At 44.4% G+C, this 19690-nt stretch overlaps 1 protein-coding gene across 1 annotated transcript in view; it reads right to left on the minus strand.

Annotated features, from left to right (window-relative positions):
* The window catches only part of LOC126480226 (uncharacterized), a 69374-nt gene that overhangs the window by 24614 nt on the left and 25070 nt on the right, over positions 1–19690 (minus strand). The window contains exon 4 of the mRNA XM_050103848.1: positions 17673–17871. Within this exon, the coding sequence (XP_049959805.1) occupies positions 17673–17871 (199 nt within the window). The remainder of the gene's footprint in view (positions 1–17672; positions 17872–19690) is intronic.

Genomic DNA, 19690 nt, shown 5'->3' on the forward strand with positions numbered 1-19690 from the left:
TGCACCAAGGAGGAAAAAATCATGCCAATGTGGGAGGAGGCCATGGGGAGAAAGAGAGCCATGGGGGAGAAAAGAGAGCCATAGGGGGGAAAAGAGAGTTAAGGGGGAATGGAGTTAAGGGGGAAAGTGAACCAAGGGGTGGAAAGAGGGGCGAAAGGGAACAGAGGGTGGGAAAGGGAACAAAGGGATGGAGAGGTGACCACAAGGAGAGCAGCAGAATTAAGGGGGACAGGTGGATAGGGCCAAGGGAGCAAAGGCAGTAGGAGGAAAGAACTTCCAGGGTGAGGGGGGGGGGCCAGGCGGAAAGGGGGGGGGGGCCACGCGGAAAGGGGGGGGGGGAGGCAGGCGGAAAGGGGGGGGGGCCAGGCGGAAAGGGGAGGGGGGGCCAGGCGGAAAGGGGGGGGGGCAGGCGGAAAGGGGGGGGCGGCAGGCGGAAAGGGGGGGCCAGGGGAAAGGGGGGGGGCAGGCGGAAAGGGGGGGGGCCAGGCGGAAAGGGGGGGGCCACGCGGAAAGGGGGGGGGGCAGGCGGAAAGGGGGGGGCAGGCGGAAAGGGGGGGGGGGCAGGCGGAAAGGGGGGGGCAGGCGGAAAGGGGGGGGGGCAGGCGGAAAGGGGGGGGCAGGCGGAAAGGGGGGGGGGCAGGCGGAAAGGGGGGGGGCAGGCGGAAAGGGGGGGGGCCAGGCGGAAAGGGGGGGGGCCAGGCGGAAAGGGGGGGGCCCAGGCGGAAAGGGGGGGGGGGGGGCAGGCGGAAAGGGGGGGGGGGGCAGGCGGAAAGGGGGGGCCACATGTAAAAGTGGGTCTGGGAAGCCAGAGGGAATAGATCAGGGGGAGGGGGGGGGGGCTGGAGAAAGGTCTCCAGGAGGAAAAGTTGACCCCAGGAGAAAGTGGGGCCGCAGGCCACAGGCTAAATGAGAGAGGGGGGAAAGGGGGCCAAGGGGGAAATTGTGGCCAGGTGGTAAATTGCAGCCAGGGGGGGAAGAGGGAAAATGGGACCAGGGGGAATAAGGGGCCAGGGAGAAAGTGGAGCCAGGGTGCCACAGGGGAAAGGAGAACAAGAGGTAAAGGAGACTGGGGGATAGGAGACATGGAGGAAGGGGCTGGGGGGACAAGATGAGGGGTGAAACACTCAAGGGGGAAGGGGATGAGTGGGTGAGACGGGGGAAAGGGATGTGGGAGGCAGGGAGCATAAGGATGCCGAGGGGGTAGGGGGTCCACAAGGGGGCAGGGTGTGTCAAACAGCAGAGGGCAGTGAGGGACAGTGAGGGCAGGGGGCTGCAAGGGGGCAACAGGACAGGGGGTAGTAAGAAGCTGGAGGGCAGTGAGGCGACAAGGAAAGTGGCGAGGCGGCTGGGGTGGCGAGGGGCAGGTATGTGACAAGGGGCCACTGGGGGGGGGGGGGGGGGTACAAGGGGCAGAGTGGGGACAGGGTAGAGGGGGACAAGGCATACGGGGGACAGGGCAGAGAGGGGGACGGGGGCAGATGGTTGTGGGCGCAGAGGGCTGGCGAGGGCGCAGAGGGCTGGCGAGGGCGCAGAGGGCTGGCGAGGGCGCAGAGGGCTGGCGAGGGCGCAGAGGGCTGGCGAGGGCGCAGAGGGCTGGCGAGGGCGCAGAGGGCTGGCGAGGGCGCAGAGGGCTGGCGAGGGCGCAGAGGGCTGGCGAGGGCGCAGAGGGCTGGCGAGGGCGCAGAGGGCTGGCGAGGGCGCAGAGGGCTGGCGAGGGCGCAGAGGGCTGGCGAGGGCGCAGAGGGCTGGCGAGGGCGCAGAGGGCTGGCGAGGGGGTGGAAGGGTGACAATGTGGGGAAAGTGGCTAGAGGGCAAACGGTTGACAACTGGTGATGGTGGGAAAGAGGGCGAGGGTGGGAAAGGTGGTGAAGGCGGGAATGGGGATGAGGGTGGGAAAGGTGGTGAGGGTGGGAAAGGTGGCGAGGGCGGGAATGGGGGTGAGAGCCGGAAAGGAGCGAGGGTGGGAAAGGGGGAAAAGGGTGGGAAGGGGTGAGAGCGGGAAATGGGGCAAGGGGTGGGATTGGGCAATGGATGGGAAGATGCAAGCCATGAGAAGGTGCAAGAGGTGGGAAGGGGCTGAGAGGGTGACAGGCTGAGGGGGGAAGGACCCAGGGAGAGTGGGATCAAGGGGGGAAGGGTGCTGAAGGTAATATGGGGAAAAGTTGGGTAGGGGGAAATATGGTGTGGGAAAGGATGGGAATAGGAGGAAAGAGGGAGAGGACAAGAGAGTATTACTCAATATGAGATTCTATAGCTTCAAAATATAATTACTGAAGGAAATAAAAACTTATTTAAGTTTATTACTGACTTTATAGTTATTCCGAGATTTTTGTACATAGTCATGAGTACAAATAAGTCCTACCTCTGAACATGAGCATCTTTATTAATTAGCTTTTATGAAACTTTTTTTTTACAACCATGAGAAATTTCTGCCACAGGACATGATCAATACAAATCATATGTTACCTATGCTGCACATAATGTGTGAAACTTTCCCAGTGCACCCTACCCCTTCCCCTAACTTCATTTGTGTTTCTTCCACTGACTCCTTGGTCAAAGAGAGCAGTGCCTGCTACAATGTTTGCAGACAGTACATTAGGATTTAACCCTTTGTTTCTGTCTATTTTAGTACTTTTGTGAAGGGCCAGATTTTAGTCTACCAAGATGAAGCATGTCCACTGCACTGTGAAGATGAAAAGAGAAATGATTTCTCTCACTGAAGAAACATAAAATTGTGCTGCAGGTCAGCAATAAGGGCTAAACGAGAGTAACATGAGCTAGTGGAGACAACAAAAGGAACAACTTTTAACTTGTTCCAGCAACAGAAAAAATTTTTTTGGAGCAAAACTTGGCCACTGTTATACGTTACAAGTTATGCTGAATAATTTTGTCAGGGAGCAGTGACAGAAGTGCTCACCCGTGAGTGTAGATATTATCCAAGTTACAGCACATGAAGTTACGTTGGAAATTTTCTCTTCATAGACACACTTCAAATGCACACAAGCTGCCATAAAACTATGAGGAAAAACTCACTGAATTTCAGCATTTCATAATTGACAGTATACCAAACATAGTTATCTTCTTGGTCAAATGGGTAAAGTGGACCAAACACCATTGTATTTTGGTATGCCAACAAACTATATGATCAAATCAAAAGGAAACAAAGATGTGAGGTACTGTCTGCAAGAGGTGAAAAGCAGCGCATCTCTATCATATTTGCTTGTACAGCTATAGGCCGTGAACTGCCACCATTCATTGCTTTTGATGGCAAGAAGTTACCTACATCAGAGATACTTCCAAAAAGCATTATTTTACTTGCTAATTAAAGTGAATGGTTCACACAGGACATGGCATTTAAACTGGTATGGCAACACTGTCCTGGTATCTTGCTAGGTTTGCCAAATGTGCTCTTACTGGATTTATATCAAGTCATTATACACTGGCTGTAAAGAGAAAAGTAGTAGAAGGCGGCATGGGATTGGATGTAATTCGAGGAGGGATGACATCAATTCTAATCCATTATATGTTTGTTTCAACAAACCATTTAAAGACAAACTTAAAAATATGTATATGCAATGGTTAACAAAATAAGATAGGCTATTAATGCCTACAGGATGTGTTCAGCATGTAACCTTGTCTCAAGTGAGTGGACTTACCAATATTGGAAATGTAAACTGAATAAAACTGTCCATCACGCATTTAAAAAAAATGCTGTGTTTTAAATGCGCTTGATGGCACAGAGGATGACACTCTCTACAGAGAGATTGGAAACAAGGAATCAAGGGATGATGACTTAGAATCATCTGAGCAATGACTAAAAACAGTATGTATACATTATGGTAGTTCAATAAAATTTCTGGTTTGTACTTTCATCTTCTTCATTTTCTTTGTGGATATGCAATGGTATTCAGTCAGTTGGTGAGCCTAAGCTATCATTAATGAGAGGACATGATGTGTGTTTCTTCTGTGCGTGTTAATGTTGTAATTATTTACATCTTTTTTTTCTATTATGTGTTGTACATTTGTATTTTTGTTTGCCACATTACTGGGGGTTTTGCTGTAGCACAGGTCTCTTTGGTCTACATTAAGTCTCTGTGAGGTTCTTTTTCCTGTGCCCCCTAGATGGTGAAAGAGATTGGTGTCCTTAGGAGGCTTTATACCAGTATTTCACTGACCATATGGTCATGAAAAATCCCAACTGTGTTCAGGTATGCAGTGCAGCAAGACCTGCCTGTGGTGTCACCATTCACAGCCCGCCTGCATGTAGCTCCTAATCATGGCCACCTGTATTCTACATGGCCGTGCCCTAAGTTGCCTGTCATAAGACACTGACAGACATAGGAGATGCTGCATGACAACTATTTCCCACACTGTTGACAATACTTACAGTTCGCACTTTGTATGGATCACTTGTGCTGGAAATGATCCTGTGTGGACAAATTATATTGTTTAGAATGTTAAGAAAATAATCTAATAAGGTACCATGTCTAATCTTTATCGTGGATGATACAAATCACCTTTACTAGAGACAATAAAAATCAGTGACTTTAATACACAGATTGCTCTTCACAAAATTTATATCCTTTAAATCAAGGGTGATATTCTGTAAAGCCAAAATGTAATTTTCTTGGATGAAAATACCATATTTCAATGTAAGAAAAAATACTTCAGATGACATTCATATGATATGTAAAGATTGACGTAAGGCTCAAACACAAGCTGCGGTATAGTCTGTAAAAGTCTTAGTAGCCCCATCTGCCCAAGTTCTCCTCAGAATATTTAGATAGATATCATGAATTCTCACTGCTGTCAATCTTTGTTTGTGATGTAAGAGTAATTTTAAGTGTCCAACAGGCTAAATTTAATTCCATACTGTAGATTAGTCCTACTCCCCACAAATCCCAGAGAGGCAGGGTCACTTCATACCTTATCCACAATATGATGAGCAATACTTTTTATTTATATTTATTTTACGTTTGGCTTGGAAAGAGAGAATTCCCACCTCCCCCTCGAGTCTTTGTCTCTGGGGTGTGTCTTGCTTTCAAGGTTGGCTTAAATTTCGTTAAATACGGTAATCACCACATCTCCTGTCAATGTCACAGGTGAGCTAATGCCAAATTTGCCAAGTGCTTTGAAGAAAAGTGTTGTAACCTGTTGTGAACGCAAAGCGTGGTGGGACCAAACGGAGAGCGGCCCATGAACAAACAAACGAACGGAAAGGACGGACACGAAACAACAACGGACTATGGAGAGAGACCTTACGATGACAACACGCAAGAAGCAACAGAGTGACAGTGACAACCAAACGAATCCAAGGCGTCCACTAGTAATGAAAACAAAGAACGATAAACACGCTGTCTGTTGTCGAGGCGATGTGTCGAGACTCACGCAACGATTAGATTCGCTGGCTGAGCGAGAGGCAGATGCTTAAATACTCTATCTGGGGCATCGCTATTGGCTGCTGGAACCACGTGTTCCACTGTGGCGCCCTCACACTAAATACGGGCCAGGACGCGTGCGCCGCCACACATTACGGTGCAATGGTGCAGAGACCTCTAGGGGTCTTCGATGTCGATGACGTCTGGCGGGGATTCAAATTCCGTGGCGTTCGGTACCAGAAAAAGGATGTAAACACTATCCCAAATTAATACTGTCAGTTGGGAAATACTACATAATATTGTGGTCTATAATAAATGACCTTTTAAGTGCAAATGAGGTTTTAACTATACATAATCGCAGACCACAATTATCATTTACTATTCATTCTTATTGCCTTCAAGTACAGGAATTATTTGCATCACACTGTTTATAATGAAAGGAGCAAATAAATTAATAAATCAATTTCAGGTAGTAAAACAATGAATTTAAAAATTAGAAACGTAGCCAATATTGGCACTTTTGAACATCTTAAGATCCTAACTTACAATTTAGGAGGACCATTGTATAAAATTTTCAGGAGCACTGCACCTATCACAGCAATGGCTATCATACTGTCAAGGTAACTATTACATTGTCCAGTAACATTAATATGAGCAATGACTACATTCAATGTCAACATGTTACAGCCTCTCATAGACAGAAGGTGGCAGCACTAGCAGTGGACTGTATATGAAACGTGCCCAGGGAACATGCGAAACAGTGCAGTAGTAGTCGTAATGTGGAAACAGAGTGATTTATCCGACATCCAAATGGGCTTGGTCATTGATTTTCAGGCCAAGAGTGGAAGCATTTCCAAAATGACAAGGCTTGTAAACTGTCTGTGTGACACGATGCTTAAAGTCTACTGTGCAATGGCAAAATAGTCTATCCAAAACCTGTGCTGAGGTAACTGTTGTGCACCCTGTGCCATAGATGACAGGGGTGAACAATGGGCGCAGAGATGTGTACAGGCAAACATACGTGCAACTGTTGAACAACTGAGTGCCCAGATAAAGCAAGAGGCTATTAAGAGTGTCTCCTCAAAGACCGTTCAGTGAATGTTGCTGCTTATGGGCCTCTGCAGCAAGCACCTGGTTCATGTACCCATGCTGACTGCTGTTCACCAGTGAATAAGGCTGGAATTTCCACATCAATACCATAGCTGGATCTCCACTGAGTGGAGACAGGTGGCCTTTTCATATGAATTATGTTTTATGCTCCATCAGAAAGATGGCCATTGGCGTGTACAGTGTAAAACATTTGAAAGCAAACATCTGCAACAATCGTCAGAAGGTTCCAGCCTGGAGGAGGGAGCGTTATGGTCTGGGAAATGTTTTTGTGGCATTCCCTGACTGATCTAGTCATTCTGAAAGATACAATGAATCAACATGTGAGTGGATCTATACTTGGGGACCATGTCCACCCCTACATGCCGTTTGTGTTTCTTCAGCACCAACAGGATAATGCAACAAATCACACAGCTCACAGTGTACGTGTGTGGTTTGAAGAGCACCACGGTGAGTTTACTGCACTCCCCTGGCCACCCAGCTCCCTGGATTTAAGCCCAATTGTGGGACACGTCAATAGGGCTCCTTGCACCTTGGGTCCTCAATCAAGAAACCCAGCACACCCAACTGGCCATGGCACTGGAGTCAGTGTGGCTTCACATCCCTGGCAGTACCTTCCAGAACCTCACTGACATTCTTCCAGTATGTTTTGCAGGATTTTGACAGGTGGTCGCTGGACTGTGTAATTATGGATTTACCATAAAAATATAATATGAAAGTGCTTAAGTGGCTTATTGTTCTGCAACTAAATAATCATAGGTATTTCTCTGTAATTACTAAAAACCTATGAATCAGAGGACAATGTGCAGCACAGAGATGGTGAAAGTGTGCAGGAATTTTGAGACTTAAAAACCTGAAATACATGCAAATGTGCTCCCTTGATGACATATATGAATCAGTAAGCATGTAGATTTATAGCATTCTTTCTGGTTTTGATTCATGTTATATGATGTTATTCTGTGAACTCCTGTTTCACTTATGTATTGAAGGTATTTGTCTCTCTTTAGTTTTAAGCATCCTCTGTATGAGGTATTTGTAGGGCTATGGGCAGCGTTGGGGCACAGAAGCCACTGTTGTGACATCAATGCAAGCGCAAAGAGACTTCATCACCAATTGCAGCTCCAAGGACTACACCAGACAGAAGATTCCTTGAACCCTAATGAACAACGCTGAAGAAGAGAACATTGAGTCTTGGTGTATATTTGAAGCAGTTTCTTGTCTGAAGTCTCTAGATGGATCTCCCTTATGAAAACATCACAAGAAACATAATTAAATAATGGTTTGAGAACTGTATGGGAGTACTGCACGATCATCACAGTCACAGTTTAATGTAGTATCACTAACAAATGCGTCCGGCATCCCTGCAACAGGCCAATAAAGAGTTAATCCCATCTCAGCTACTGGAAGGAGGGACTTCACAGTGCAGTCTCTGATATTACTGACCATAACCTGTCACTTTTTTCCAGATGACATTCTCTCAACAATGGTAGGCTGATTCAGTACCCAACATGAATACTGATTTGGACCAAAAGTCAGAGATACACTTTGCAGCACAACTGCAGCTTGTTTCCAAGGAGGGCGCTGCCAAAGCAAGCATGACCCATGTGCCAGCCCACTGACATGACAGTACCAACAAATACTGTGGCCCTGCACTTGGCCCTCCAATTCCTCACTGTTCTATAAAGCCTTCAGTACACACCACTGACAGAGCAATTTATCCTGCTTGTCTTTATGTTTTAAATTCAGATCACTCCCTGGACTGTTTTGCACATGCTTATGATGAGTTTTCTACTTCCAACTACCTCAGGTGTCTGCCTGGGTCATGTTGTAAGGTCTCCACGATATTACAGCAAACTGACTTATTACCATCTTCAGAGGGTTCTGTGACAGAGACTCAGTTTGGGTCAGCATCCTATTTACACTGGCTGTTACCTCATCCATCACTCTGCTCCCATCACAGTGCCATATGGATGTGAAAGCTTAGATGAATTTCTTCAGCAACTCAACTTGCTTCACTATACAGTGTCCTCCCATTTCTTGAGGTCCTAATGAAACACAAACCAAATGGCAAACTGTGACACAGTGTGTACAGAAAATCTATGGACACAGATCTATATCTACACATCTCCAGTAGTCACCACACTTCCAGTGTGAAGGTGTTGTATGCACATTTGCTCACAGCGCACAGTGCATCTGCAATCAGGACAGCCTTCCAACTGAGATGAACCACCTAAAGACAACATTCTGAAGGAATAGGTACACCAACATGCAGAGAAGGTGTGTGTTTAGACACATTCTACATAGGCAACAGCAAGAAGAAAATGAGGAGTGCAAATCACAAGCATGCATCCAGTTTTTCAACAATACCTCCAGAAAAGTCAGCAGAATGTTGCTGTGACACAATATCAAATGTTTATTTTGCCAACCCCCTATGACCTTGACACTACTAAGTTTAGTAAAGGATGATCTAGACTTTTGAAAACCAGGCATCTACAAAATCCTATGCCAATGCAGCAAGGCATAAGTTAGGGAAACTGTATGCAAGATAGAAGAGAGGTGTCATGAACATAGACACCACACTGAATTACATCAGACTATGGAAACATCATGTTTGAACACAAAATAAAAACAAGCCATAGTGAATATTACAATAAATCCAATATATCAAGGCAATCTTCCTCCTCCTGGATGGCACAATTACAGAAGCCACTGAAATTCGTATCAAATATGGTCTACTTAACAAAGACAAAGTCAGCTGTGGAATCTTGCACTGATCCAAGAAAAAGCAAAGTGTTCCCTTACAGTCAGGTTCGTACCCGGTGGAAATAACATGGAGACTGGGGGCTATAGTTCACTGTCCAGCACCGCCACCCTTCACTGCAGTGGCTGCAGTCAGGGTGAATTGGGAGGGTATAGGACACCAGGCCCTTCAGAGAAGCAGCAATCTGGAATGACCTGAAGATGGTAACAAGTCCTTTTGCTGAAATATCACGGATAACTTATGATTGGATCGGGCAGACACCGATAATTTACATGTCAGAAATGTGCTGGGAAAACGTTCCACTGGCCTTAGCACCATCGCCAGTGCAAGTGATCATAAACTCTACATAACAAAGTGGCTAGCTGTGTGGGAAATGCATAGCAGGTTGTGCAACGTTCAACACAAAGGATCCAAATCTCCACACCACCACCTTTCACTAATATGTAAATATACATGTATCTACAAGGAATAGTTCTAAAATTTTAACTATCTCCTCATAAAAATGAAGCTATGTAGATAACTTTTGTTTGTAGGTACATGTCTGCAGTACTGGTAGAAACAGGAATCCTTGTTCAACAGTGCAACAGCATACAGCTGGAGGAGCCAAAAGAAAATAATCCAGACCATTGATAACGTGGAGTACTGCATACTAATTTTATTTCTGCATTTGAAGGGAAACAATGCTGCAACAATCCTCCTAAGTTGATGAAAGTGTGTAGCAATAATGAGTTGTCATACGATAAAGTGGTTAGCACCAAAGATGTTTTCCAGTCTGGACAAACTAGTCTGAATGATGATGAATGAAATGTCAGACCAACTCTCTTTGAAGAACTAGGAATAGCATGAGATGTGGAGAACCTGGTGCTTAAAGACCAACATTGTGAAAAAAGTGTAAATGAGTCACGGATCAGTTTTCTACATTTAGCATAACATTTTGAAAAAGAATATTGATGCTGCCCGCTGGGTCCCACAACTGCTCCCAACCACTTGGGAAGCCCATCAAACCAAGGCAACACAGGATATATTGTAGCAGCATAAGACCAATCCAGATTACTTCTTTAACCATATTATCACCTTGAATGAGTGCTGGCTGTATATAATGCCGTGACAAAGCAGCAAAGCAAGAAATGAAAACATACAGATTCATCAACATCCAAAAAAGTAAAGACTCAACCATAATCAGGCTTTTTGGGACTGCCATGGAGTGGTGCCAACAGATTAGGTATGTAGCGGGCAAGCCATAAGAGCAGCATACTACCAAAATCTCCTGATGAGGTCACAAGAGTTTCTCAGCATGAAGTGTGACAGGATGCTGCCTGAGGAGGTGTTTTCTGCTCCAGAACACAGGACACAATCACATATGCTGCTTAATTGGGCTATCAAATTCATAGCTCCACCATACTCCCCTGTCACGGCAACCACTGACTTCTCTGTTTCCCTTTGGTGAGAAACCATTGTGTGGCAGGCATTTCCATAATGACAACCTGATTTTCAAGACGGAACATTTTCCTGAACAGCCAAAATGAAGACTTCTGCAATCAAACCTCTGCCATGTCATCCACTGTTGAGAAAAAGTCACACACAGAAGGGTGAATAGTAGAAAAAGATTAACAATGTCACAGAGCCTCATAGCTACAGCTTGATTATCTCAAGGTGATAATTAAAACCTCATGAGTACTCAGTATATGTATGTATAAAAAGAGAAAAGTTATGATAATTTTGTACACTGGGTATATTCAATGGATAGATTAGAAGCATTGGAGCAGCCCTCAAACTACCTAAATGTATCATCTCGTAAAAACTCAACCATTTAAATCACGTTTAAAACAGACAACTGTGTTTCAACAAATACAATACAAACTAGAAAAATGACTTCTCTATAAATGATGCCATCTTGTCTAGGTTTAGGAGTTGGGTTTTGTACTTTTGTGTTCACTTTTCAACAAACAACAAAACAAGAAATAGAGAACCCCTGTAAATTTGAAAGAAGTCCATTCTCAGAGGCAAACGGGCACAAGCACAACTGCCCAATTTCTACTTCACACTTTATTTGTAATTCCCATACATTGGTTCATTTGTGGAACAAGGGCACCAGACATACTGTTGATTTAGACAATATTAAATGAACATTCCACCTTTTTTACAATGCCAAATCAGCCGTGGGCTGGAACACGACTGGCGTCCTTCATTCACAGGTGAAGCAGTCTGTGTATATTAGAAAAATGATTTTAAGTTGAAATTGTGACGATTGGACTTATACCCATTATCTCTAAAGAGCAGAATTACTAACACACCTAAGTAGCAACTACTCACACATATTACATTCAATGACCGAAAATTTGAATGCCTGCATTCTTGTGGCAATTAGATAATAGTTGTTATATTATAAATATAAATGAGGTCATGTAGGTATTAAACTGGTAATAGCAGAGCACATAGATTTTAAGCAAGAAATAGGAGATAGGTATCAGCTATTTGATGTAACTGAGTAAGAACTAGGCTTCTTCTTCTTCTTCTTCTTCTTCTTCTCCTCCACAAAAGCAACAGTCCTGTTAATTTACCTATATTAAATTTAGATCTAATAGGCACAAATACTGAGTTTCAATTCTAATACTGTTCCATATTAATGCAGTTTCTAACAGCACCTTTGCTTTGGTAATACCCGTCTTAGCTCATTACGCATCTCTGAATAGTGTCCTTCATATTGTGTTCTCAACAATATTATGAATGAATAGTGGTACATATAAAACTCTCACTTGACCCATTCTTAATACTGTGTTGTAACCCAACAAGCAGTACCACGAAAAAAATGCCTGCCAGGTGGACACAGAAATAGAGGCCAAATAGACTGTATCATGGATGGGAGCAGTGCTCAATATATAAACCAAATGCCAGACTGTCATATGCTGGACAGACCCATCATCGGAAGAGCCTCTAGAAGACCATGAGTTAACAGTTCACACATCTGCGAAGTCCTCTGTTATGCACAAACAGTAGTAATGTGTTGACCTTGCTCTGCTGTTGGAGCATAAGTGAAACAATTTAGGCTCTCGGTATTTCTCTCATGGCGAGAGTAGATTTCATCTAAATAAAATTGGGGAAATCCAGGCCCCAGCACAGATATAACTTTTTTCCTCTTACTATGTATTAACACATTAAAATGGTACCCTCGGTATGAATGCTATTTGTAGCTCCTACTGCACTCTGCACAGTGGTTTGCAAAGTATAAATTCAGAATCAAACAATGGAAAATCAAGGATGGAACACACGCACATGCACACGCACACACACACGCACATTAGAATCTCCCCCCCCCCCCCATGGGCCTTACCATCGTATTAGCCATCTCTGGCTGCCACCCCTCCTTCCACAATGATCTCCTCCTCCTGTTCAGATTCTGCCGATCCTTAGCCCTCACCAACATAGTCTTGCAAAACCATATCAACCAAAGACCATACCCCCTTGCAGTACCTTCTCTCCATCTGCAAAATTCTCCTGCTATGCAATCCCAAATTTCTGGAACGGAACACACACTGAAACTATTACCCTGCAGGAACTTGAGCAACATGCACAACACCACCTCAAAAAGCTCTCCATCCTGCTCACTTCCTACTCCCGCCTTGGAGTACCACTGTCCACCACCTCTACAACCACCTCAAACCTCCCCCCATGTCCCCTCATAGCTGACAAACAATGTCTTGCAGACCTACTACATTTACCCCACCCTCCAAAACTCCCCCCCACCATGCACAGAATCCAGAATCCAAACAGACCCACAACACAGTCATGAACCCTTCCTCCAGAAGCCTTAGACCCACAGAAATATCAGTCCTTTCCAAAGGTCTCACTTTTGCCCCACTCCCAAATTCAATCATGCAGGATTTGTTCAAGACCTGCTCTCGTTCTCCTGGTCCCTACCGTGCAAACACTTTTTTGCCACCAACCCTACCAATCAGATTCAACCAAAGACCAATATTAAACTTCTTAACCTCAAACCTTGCCTCACCATCATTCCCCAGATCCCTCACTTGCAAACTAACCTTACATTTGCAGAAAGAACCGCAGTCCACCATCTAAAATCTGATCCTGACTCTATAATCCTACCTGCGGACAAAGGTTCCACCACTGTTGTTTTGAACCGCAACGATTACCTGGTGAAAGGACTCTGCCAGCTGTCAGATATTTCCACCTACAAACTTTGTCACAGTAACTCCATTCCAGTAATCCAGAAGGATCTCCAGTCATGACTCAAATCCTTAGGCCCATCCCAGAATCTCTCCCTGGAGTCCATCTCTCACCCTTACCACTCCCCACACTCCTACTTTCTACATGCTTTGTAAAGTCCATAAACCTAACCACCTTGGACACCCCGTTGTGGCTGGTTACTGTGCCCCCCAGAGAGAATCTCTACTCTTGTAGACCAACATCTTCAACCTGTTACGCGGAACCTAACCTCCTATACAAAAGATACCAACCATTTCCTCCAACTCTCCTGTCCCTTTACCATGCGATGCCCTGCTCATCACTATTGATGCCGCCTCCCTGTACACTAACATTCCTAATGCCCATGGCCTTACTACTATTGAACACTACCTTTCCCGACGTCCGATGGATTCCAAACCAAAAACCTCCTTCTTAGTCATCATGACCAATTATATCCTCACCCACGATTACTTCTCCTTTGAAGGCATTGCCTAAAAACAAAACCAAGGTTCATCTATGGGCACCCACATGGCACCATCCTATGCCAATCTATTCATGGGCCATCTAGAGGAATCCTTCCTAAGCCCCAGAATCCTAAATCCCTCACCTGGTTCAGATTCAATGACGACATCTTCGCTATCTGGCTAAAAGGTGAAGACACCCTATCCACATTCCTCCAAAACCTCAACAACTTCTCCCCCATTTGCTTCACCTGGTTCTACTCAACCCAACAAGCCACCTTCCTAGATGTTGACCTCCACCTCAAAGATGGCTACATCAGTACCTCTGTCCATATCAAACCTACTAACAACCACAAATACCTCCACTCTGACAGATGCCACCCATTCCATGCCAAGATGTCCCTTCTGTACAGCCTAGCCACCTAATGATCATCACATCTGCAGTGACGAGCAGTCCCTCATTAAATATACAGAGGGTTTCACTGAAGCCTTCGCTGACCATAATTATCCTTCCAAACTTGTATAAAAACAAAGATGCTGTGCCTTATCTTTCCAGTTTCCCACCACCTCCGAAAGTCCCACTGTACGGCCACATAGGAGCATTCTCCTCGTAACTCAGTACCACCCAGGACCAGAGCAACTGAATTACATTCTCCGCCAGGGTTTTGATTACCTCTTCTCGTGCCCTGAAATGAGAAATATCCTAACCACTACCCTTCCCACCCCTCCCACAGTGGTATTCCACTGTCTACCGAACCTACACAACACACTTGTCCATCCTTACACAACCCCTGCACCCAATCCCTTACCTCATGGCTCATACCACTGTAATAGACCTAGATTCAAGACCTGTCCTATACATCATCCCACCACCAACTACTCCAGTCCGGTCACTAACATCACCTATCCCATCAAATGTAGGGCTACCTGTGAAACCAGTCGTGTAGTCTACAAGCTAAGCTGTGGCTACTGTGCTGCATTCAATGTAGGCATGACACCCAGCAAGCTGTCTGTCTGTATGAATTGCCACCAACAAACTATGCCCAAGAAACAAGTGGACCACCCTGTTGCTGAACACGCTGCCACACAAGATATCCTTCATTTCAATGACTGCTTCACAGCCTGTGCCACATGGATCCTTCCCACCAACACAAGCTTTACTGAATTGCGCAGATGTGAACTTTCCCTGCAACACATCTTACATTCCCATAACCCTCCTGGTCGAAACCTTCGTTAGTCACTGTCCTCACCCATCCAGCCCCTTCCCTGTTCCCATTCCAGCACTACACAGCCGTCATTCCACCACCACACCCAGTCTTTTTATTTCTTTCCTTTTCCCACTACTACTTCCCCCCCCCCCCCTCCTGTCCCCACCTCTTCTCTGCCCTCAGTCTAACCTACAGCACTTCACTGTCCACCACCCCTACCACACTATCCCTCCCGTCCCCACCCAGCCTCCTCCTTATCCCCACCCATTCGCCACTCCCGTCATTCACTGGTGCTGCAGCTCACAGTGTGGTTTCAGTTGCCTGAGACTGCAGTCATGTGTGTAAATTCAGAATTGAAATTACATGCTGCATCATTACATAGATGATTTTGATACTTCTTCACAGCACCAATGCCTCAACCTTTATAAGATGAAACATACTTTACAGTTTGTGCCCTCTTACTGGCATCTGCCACCTGCTATTAACTTACACTTTATTCCTGCCTGCTTCTATTTCTCTTACACAGTTCTCTTCAATGGTCCAACATTCAGGTCAAGCTCCATCAAATTTACTTATGTAAATTGTGCACCTCTTGTTTAATTTTCAGCTCTGGTCTCTTTTACTACTATTTTTTTTCTTCTTCCCTTTCCACTCATTTTCAGATTTTCAAATAATCTCTCTTTCTGTTACATATTAATTCTGCTAAGTGAGGCATAGCACCGTATAATGATCCTGCCTCGGAGGCGGTTAAGTGGGAGATGTGTCTCAGAGCTGGATAGTAACAGATGGTGACGCGAGACTGGACGCACACGTAGTTTATGTATCAGCCGATAGAGGACAATATTGGATAGGGGGACTGTGATGTTTAGTTTCGATCGTGCCCACTAGAGTGCACTAAAGTAATAGAATGTTTTTCATAAACTGTTCTAGTATTTTCATAAAGTGTTATGTCTTTTTGTGTATGTAAAATATTATAAATGTGTTTTAGCAGTATGAATTATGTGTGAGTGGGGTTTAAGGTTAATATGAAGATAATTGTTTAACAAATTATGTAGTGGTATTTAGTGTGAGAACATTTTGGAGAAGTATGGATGTGGACAAAGGGGATTTTTGTAGAATAGATTTGTAAAGAAAGTTTATGGTAAAGGGAAAGTTAATTCAGGTATAAATAACAATAGTAAATAACTTTATGCATAAACAAAACTTCAGCATATTAGATAATTACGTCGGTAAAAAGTGCAGTCGTTACGTTTACTATTTTGCAATTGGTTATTGATGAAAAGCACGGACTGATGCGGGAGAATGTTGTTTTGCTATTGGGTGTTGAGTAAACTGACCAATGGTACAGCAATATTCTTCACGTGTCTTTCTCTGCTGGTAGAGAAGACAGAGTATTCTAGAGTGGTGTGGAAGACTAGGCATGAAACAGTTCGGACGTGTGTAGTAGTACTTCCGATGGAAACAATAAGTTGCCGGATATAGCAGTGTTTCATACATCGAGAGTGTTGTACAGTGACGGCATAATAATTCCGATGGGTGTGTAGAAATTTCGGAATTTTTAAGTGAATTTTGTGAAGACAAAAGACATATATTCCGTGTGGCGTATTGAGCAGGTCGGTGGCTAAAAGCTGTGACTGCATTTGGTACGGACAGACTTAATATTTGGTGAGCATTATCAATAAAAAACAATCAGTATTTTTGTAGCTATTACGTTTTCGCGAAATGCAAAACCATAAACTTGCTAATGTGAGTGAAAGGGATTGTGAGTGACTGTGGTAAGACTAGCACCGGCTTGGCAGTGATACTTGTTCACCTAAGTTTCAGAATATATTAATTGAGGACAAAATTTCCAACCTTTCATTCATATGAAAACTTTCTCCCAAAACGTAGATTAGTGATTTAAATTGCAGCCTGGTTCATGTCGAAGTACAGTAGGTTTCATTCGGCTTTCCTACTGATGATCTGCTGTGACAATGTTCACAGGTAGGTGCAGGTTCATTGTAAAGGGACGGAAAGAACCACGCCACCGCATAATCTTTGGAAAGTCATTTCCTGCACTCTCTTTCTCCCTTCTACTAGATAACCTTTGTTCTAAAAGTTAATCTCATTAACCCTTTAACAATAAAATTATCATCAGTTGTCTTTTTATGTTTATTTCTCTCATTTCAAATGCTTGCACTTGGCTCATATCGCAATAACTTTACCTTTTCTGTCCCACTTTTGTGTATGTTGGCCAATGAACTGCTGATCTCAAATCTGATTCCTAGTCAATTTTAATAAAGCTTTTGTTGCTCTCTAGACCTATAATTTTTATAACTTTTTCCAGCCTAATCACTCCTTCCTTCCTAACTACAGAAAAAAGAATCTCCTGCACTAAAAGCACAAAAATAAATATTTTATACATCATTCAACACAACATAGATCATTTGTGTTATGGCCTTTTTAATGCTGCAGCATAGTTTGTAAAAGAGAAAATACTTGACCGAATGTAGCTGTTATGAAAAATAAAAGTGAATACACATTGAATGAAATAAAGAAAAGATAGAATTCATACCTCACAGAAGATGCACCTCCAGAAATAAGCATCTCAGCTTCCTCCGAAAAACTGTTGAGTTCATCTTCACTGACCAGATCATGAAGATCATAAATTTTATCAGGCGTTGTAGCTGTTCGGTCACAGGGAACAACTTCATCACCAACTGTGGCAGGTGATGAAACATTTCGGGTTTCTTCAGGCAATGGAGAAGCAGTTGCTGCAATTGAACCAAAAACCTGTGCTCTTACAAGAAAATACTAGTGAACTATTAATACGATACATGGAAGGAGTAAATGTAACTGCTCACAGTATAATTGAGGCAATGAGCAGTTGAAGGGTACTTAAAAACAAGATTGGAAATTACTGAAGTTTGGACAATGACATTTTAAAGAGTAGTACTGATTAATACATGCCCCGACACCCCCCCCCCCCCCCCCAAAAAAAAAAGAAAACTCTGCTCTGTCATATGGATTGGGTGAGAGGAGCAAGGGTGGGAGGGAAGGGTAGGAGAGGGTAGGGGGTGGGGAGGGGAAGGGAGGGGATGGGTGGAGAGGAGAGCAGAGTGGAGGGGAGGAGGCCAAGGGCAGGACAGGAAAGTAACAAGGGAACTGGATAGAGATGTGGTACAGATAATCCTACCCTACTGCAGATGGGGAATTTTCTTGGGGGCAAATGAAAGGGGTGGGGTGGGGTGGGATAAAGTGGGGTGGGAGAACATAAGAGGCTACAGAGAGAAAGGTAGGTGTGTGTATATATATATCTGTGTGTGTGTGTGTGTGTGTGTGTGTGTGTGTGTGTGTGTGTGTGTGTGTGTAGATTAATCAAGTAAGGTAGATGAATAGAAATGGGGTCTAGAAGCTAACATAGAATGACTCCTGGAAGATTGTAGGATTAAAAGATGTTGTAAATGCAATTCCCTATTATGTAATTCAGAGAAGCTGTTATTTGGGAGGGGCAGTTCCAGGTGGGACAATTTGTGAAGCAGCCATGAAGTGAAGCTTCTGCTCAGTATACATTCTTCCATTAGATGGTTAGCTCTCTTCTTGGCAGAGGGGGGAAAAAAGTAGGTGGACAGAGGGAGCAGGAGCAGATGGACAGAGAAAGGGTAGAGCAACAGGTGGACAGACAGAGGCAGGAGGAGCAGCTGGACAGTATAAGGTTGGAGGATCTGATGGACAGACAGGAGAGGAGCAGTTAGACAGATAGGGGGGGCAGGGGGCAGGAGAAGGACCAGATGAACAGAGTGGATGCTGGAGAAAGTGATGAATGACAGCTAGCTCTAGATGTAGAAAAATGTAAGTCAATGCGGATGAATTGGAGAAACAAGAGCATAACGTTCAAATACCGCATTAGTAGGAGTGTCCTGCTTGACACAGTCACATCATTTAAATATCTGGACATAATGCAGCAAAGTGAAGGACTGTGGTACAGTAGGAGAATGGTTGACTTCAGTTTATTGGGAGAATTTTGGGAAAGTGTGGTTCATCTGCAAAGGAGATCACATATAGGATGCTCATGTGACCTATTCTTGAGTATTGCTCGAGTGTTTGGGATTTGTACTAGGTCTGATTAAGGGACTACATCGAAGCAATTCAGAGGTTGGCTGTTAGGTTTGTTACCAGTAGGTTCGAACAACATGCAAGTGTTAGGGAGATGCTTCAGAAATTCAAATGGGAATCCCTGGAATGAAGGCAAAGTTCACCTTCCCGTACACCACAGCATCATCAGCAAACAGCCGCACATTGCTATCCACAATATCCAAAAGATCATTTATGTAGATAAAAAACAACAGCGGACCTACCACATTTCCCTGGGGCACTCCAGATGATACCCTCACCTCCGATGAACACTCACCATTGAGGACAACGTACTGGGTTCTATTACTTAAGAAGTCTTCAAGCCACTCACATATTTGAGAATCAATCCCATATGCTCGAACCTTAGTTAGGAGTCTGCAGTGGGGCACCAAGTCAAGTGCCTTCCAGAAGTCAAGGAATATGGCATCCGTCCGATACCCTTCATCCATGGTTCACAAG

Source organism: Schistocerca serialis, chromosome 1 (assembly GCF_023864345.2).
Source record: "Schistocerca serialis cubense isolate TAMUIC-IGC-003099 chromosome 1, iqSchSeri2.2, whole genome shotgun sequence".
In the NCBI taxonomy this organism is placed as follows: domain Eukaryota; kingdom Metazoa; phylum Arthropoda; class Insecta; order Orthoptera; family Acrididae; genus Schistocerca; species Schistocerca serialis.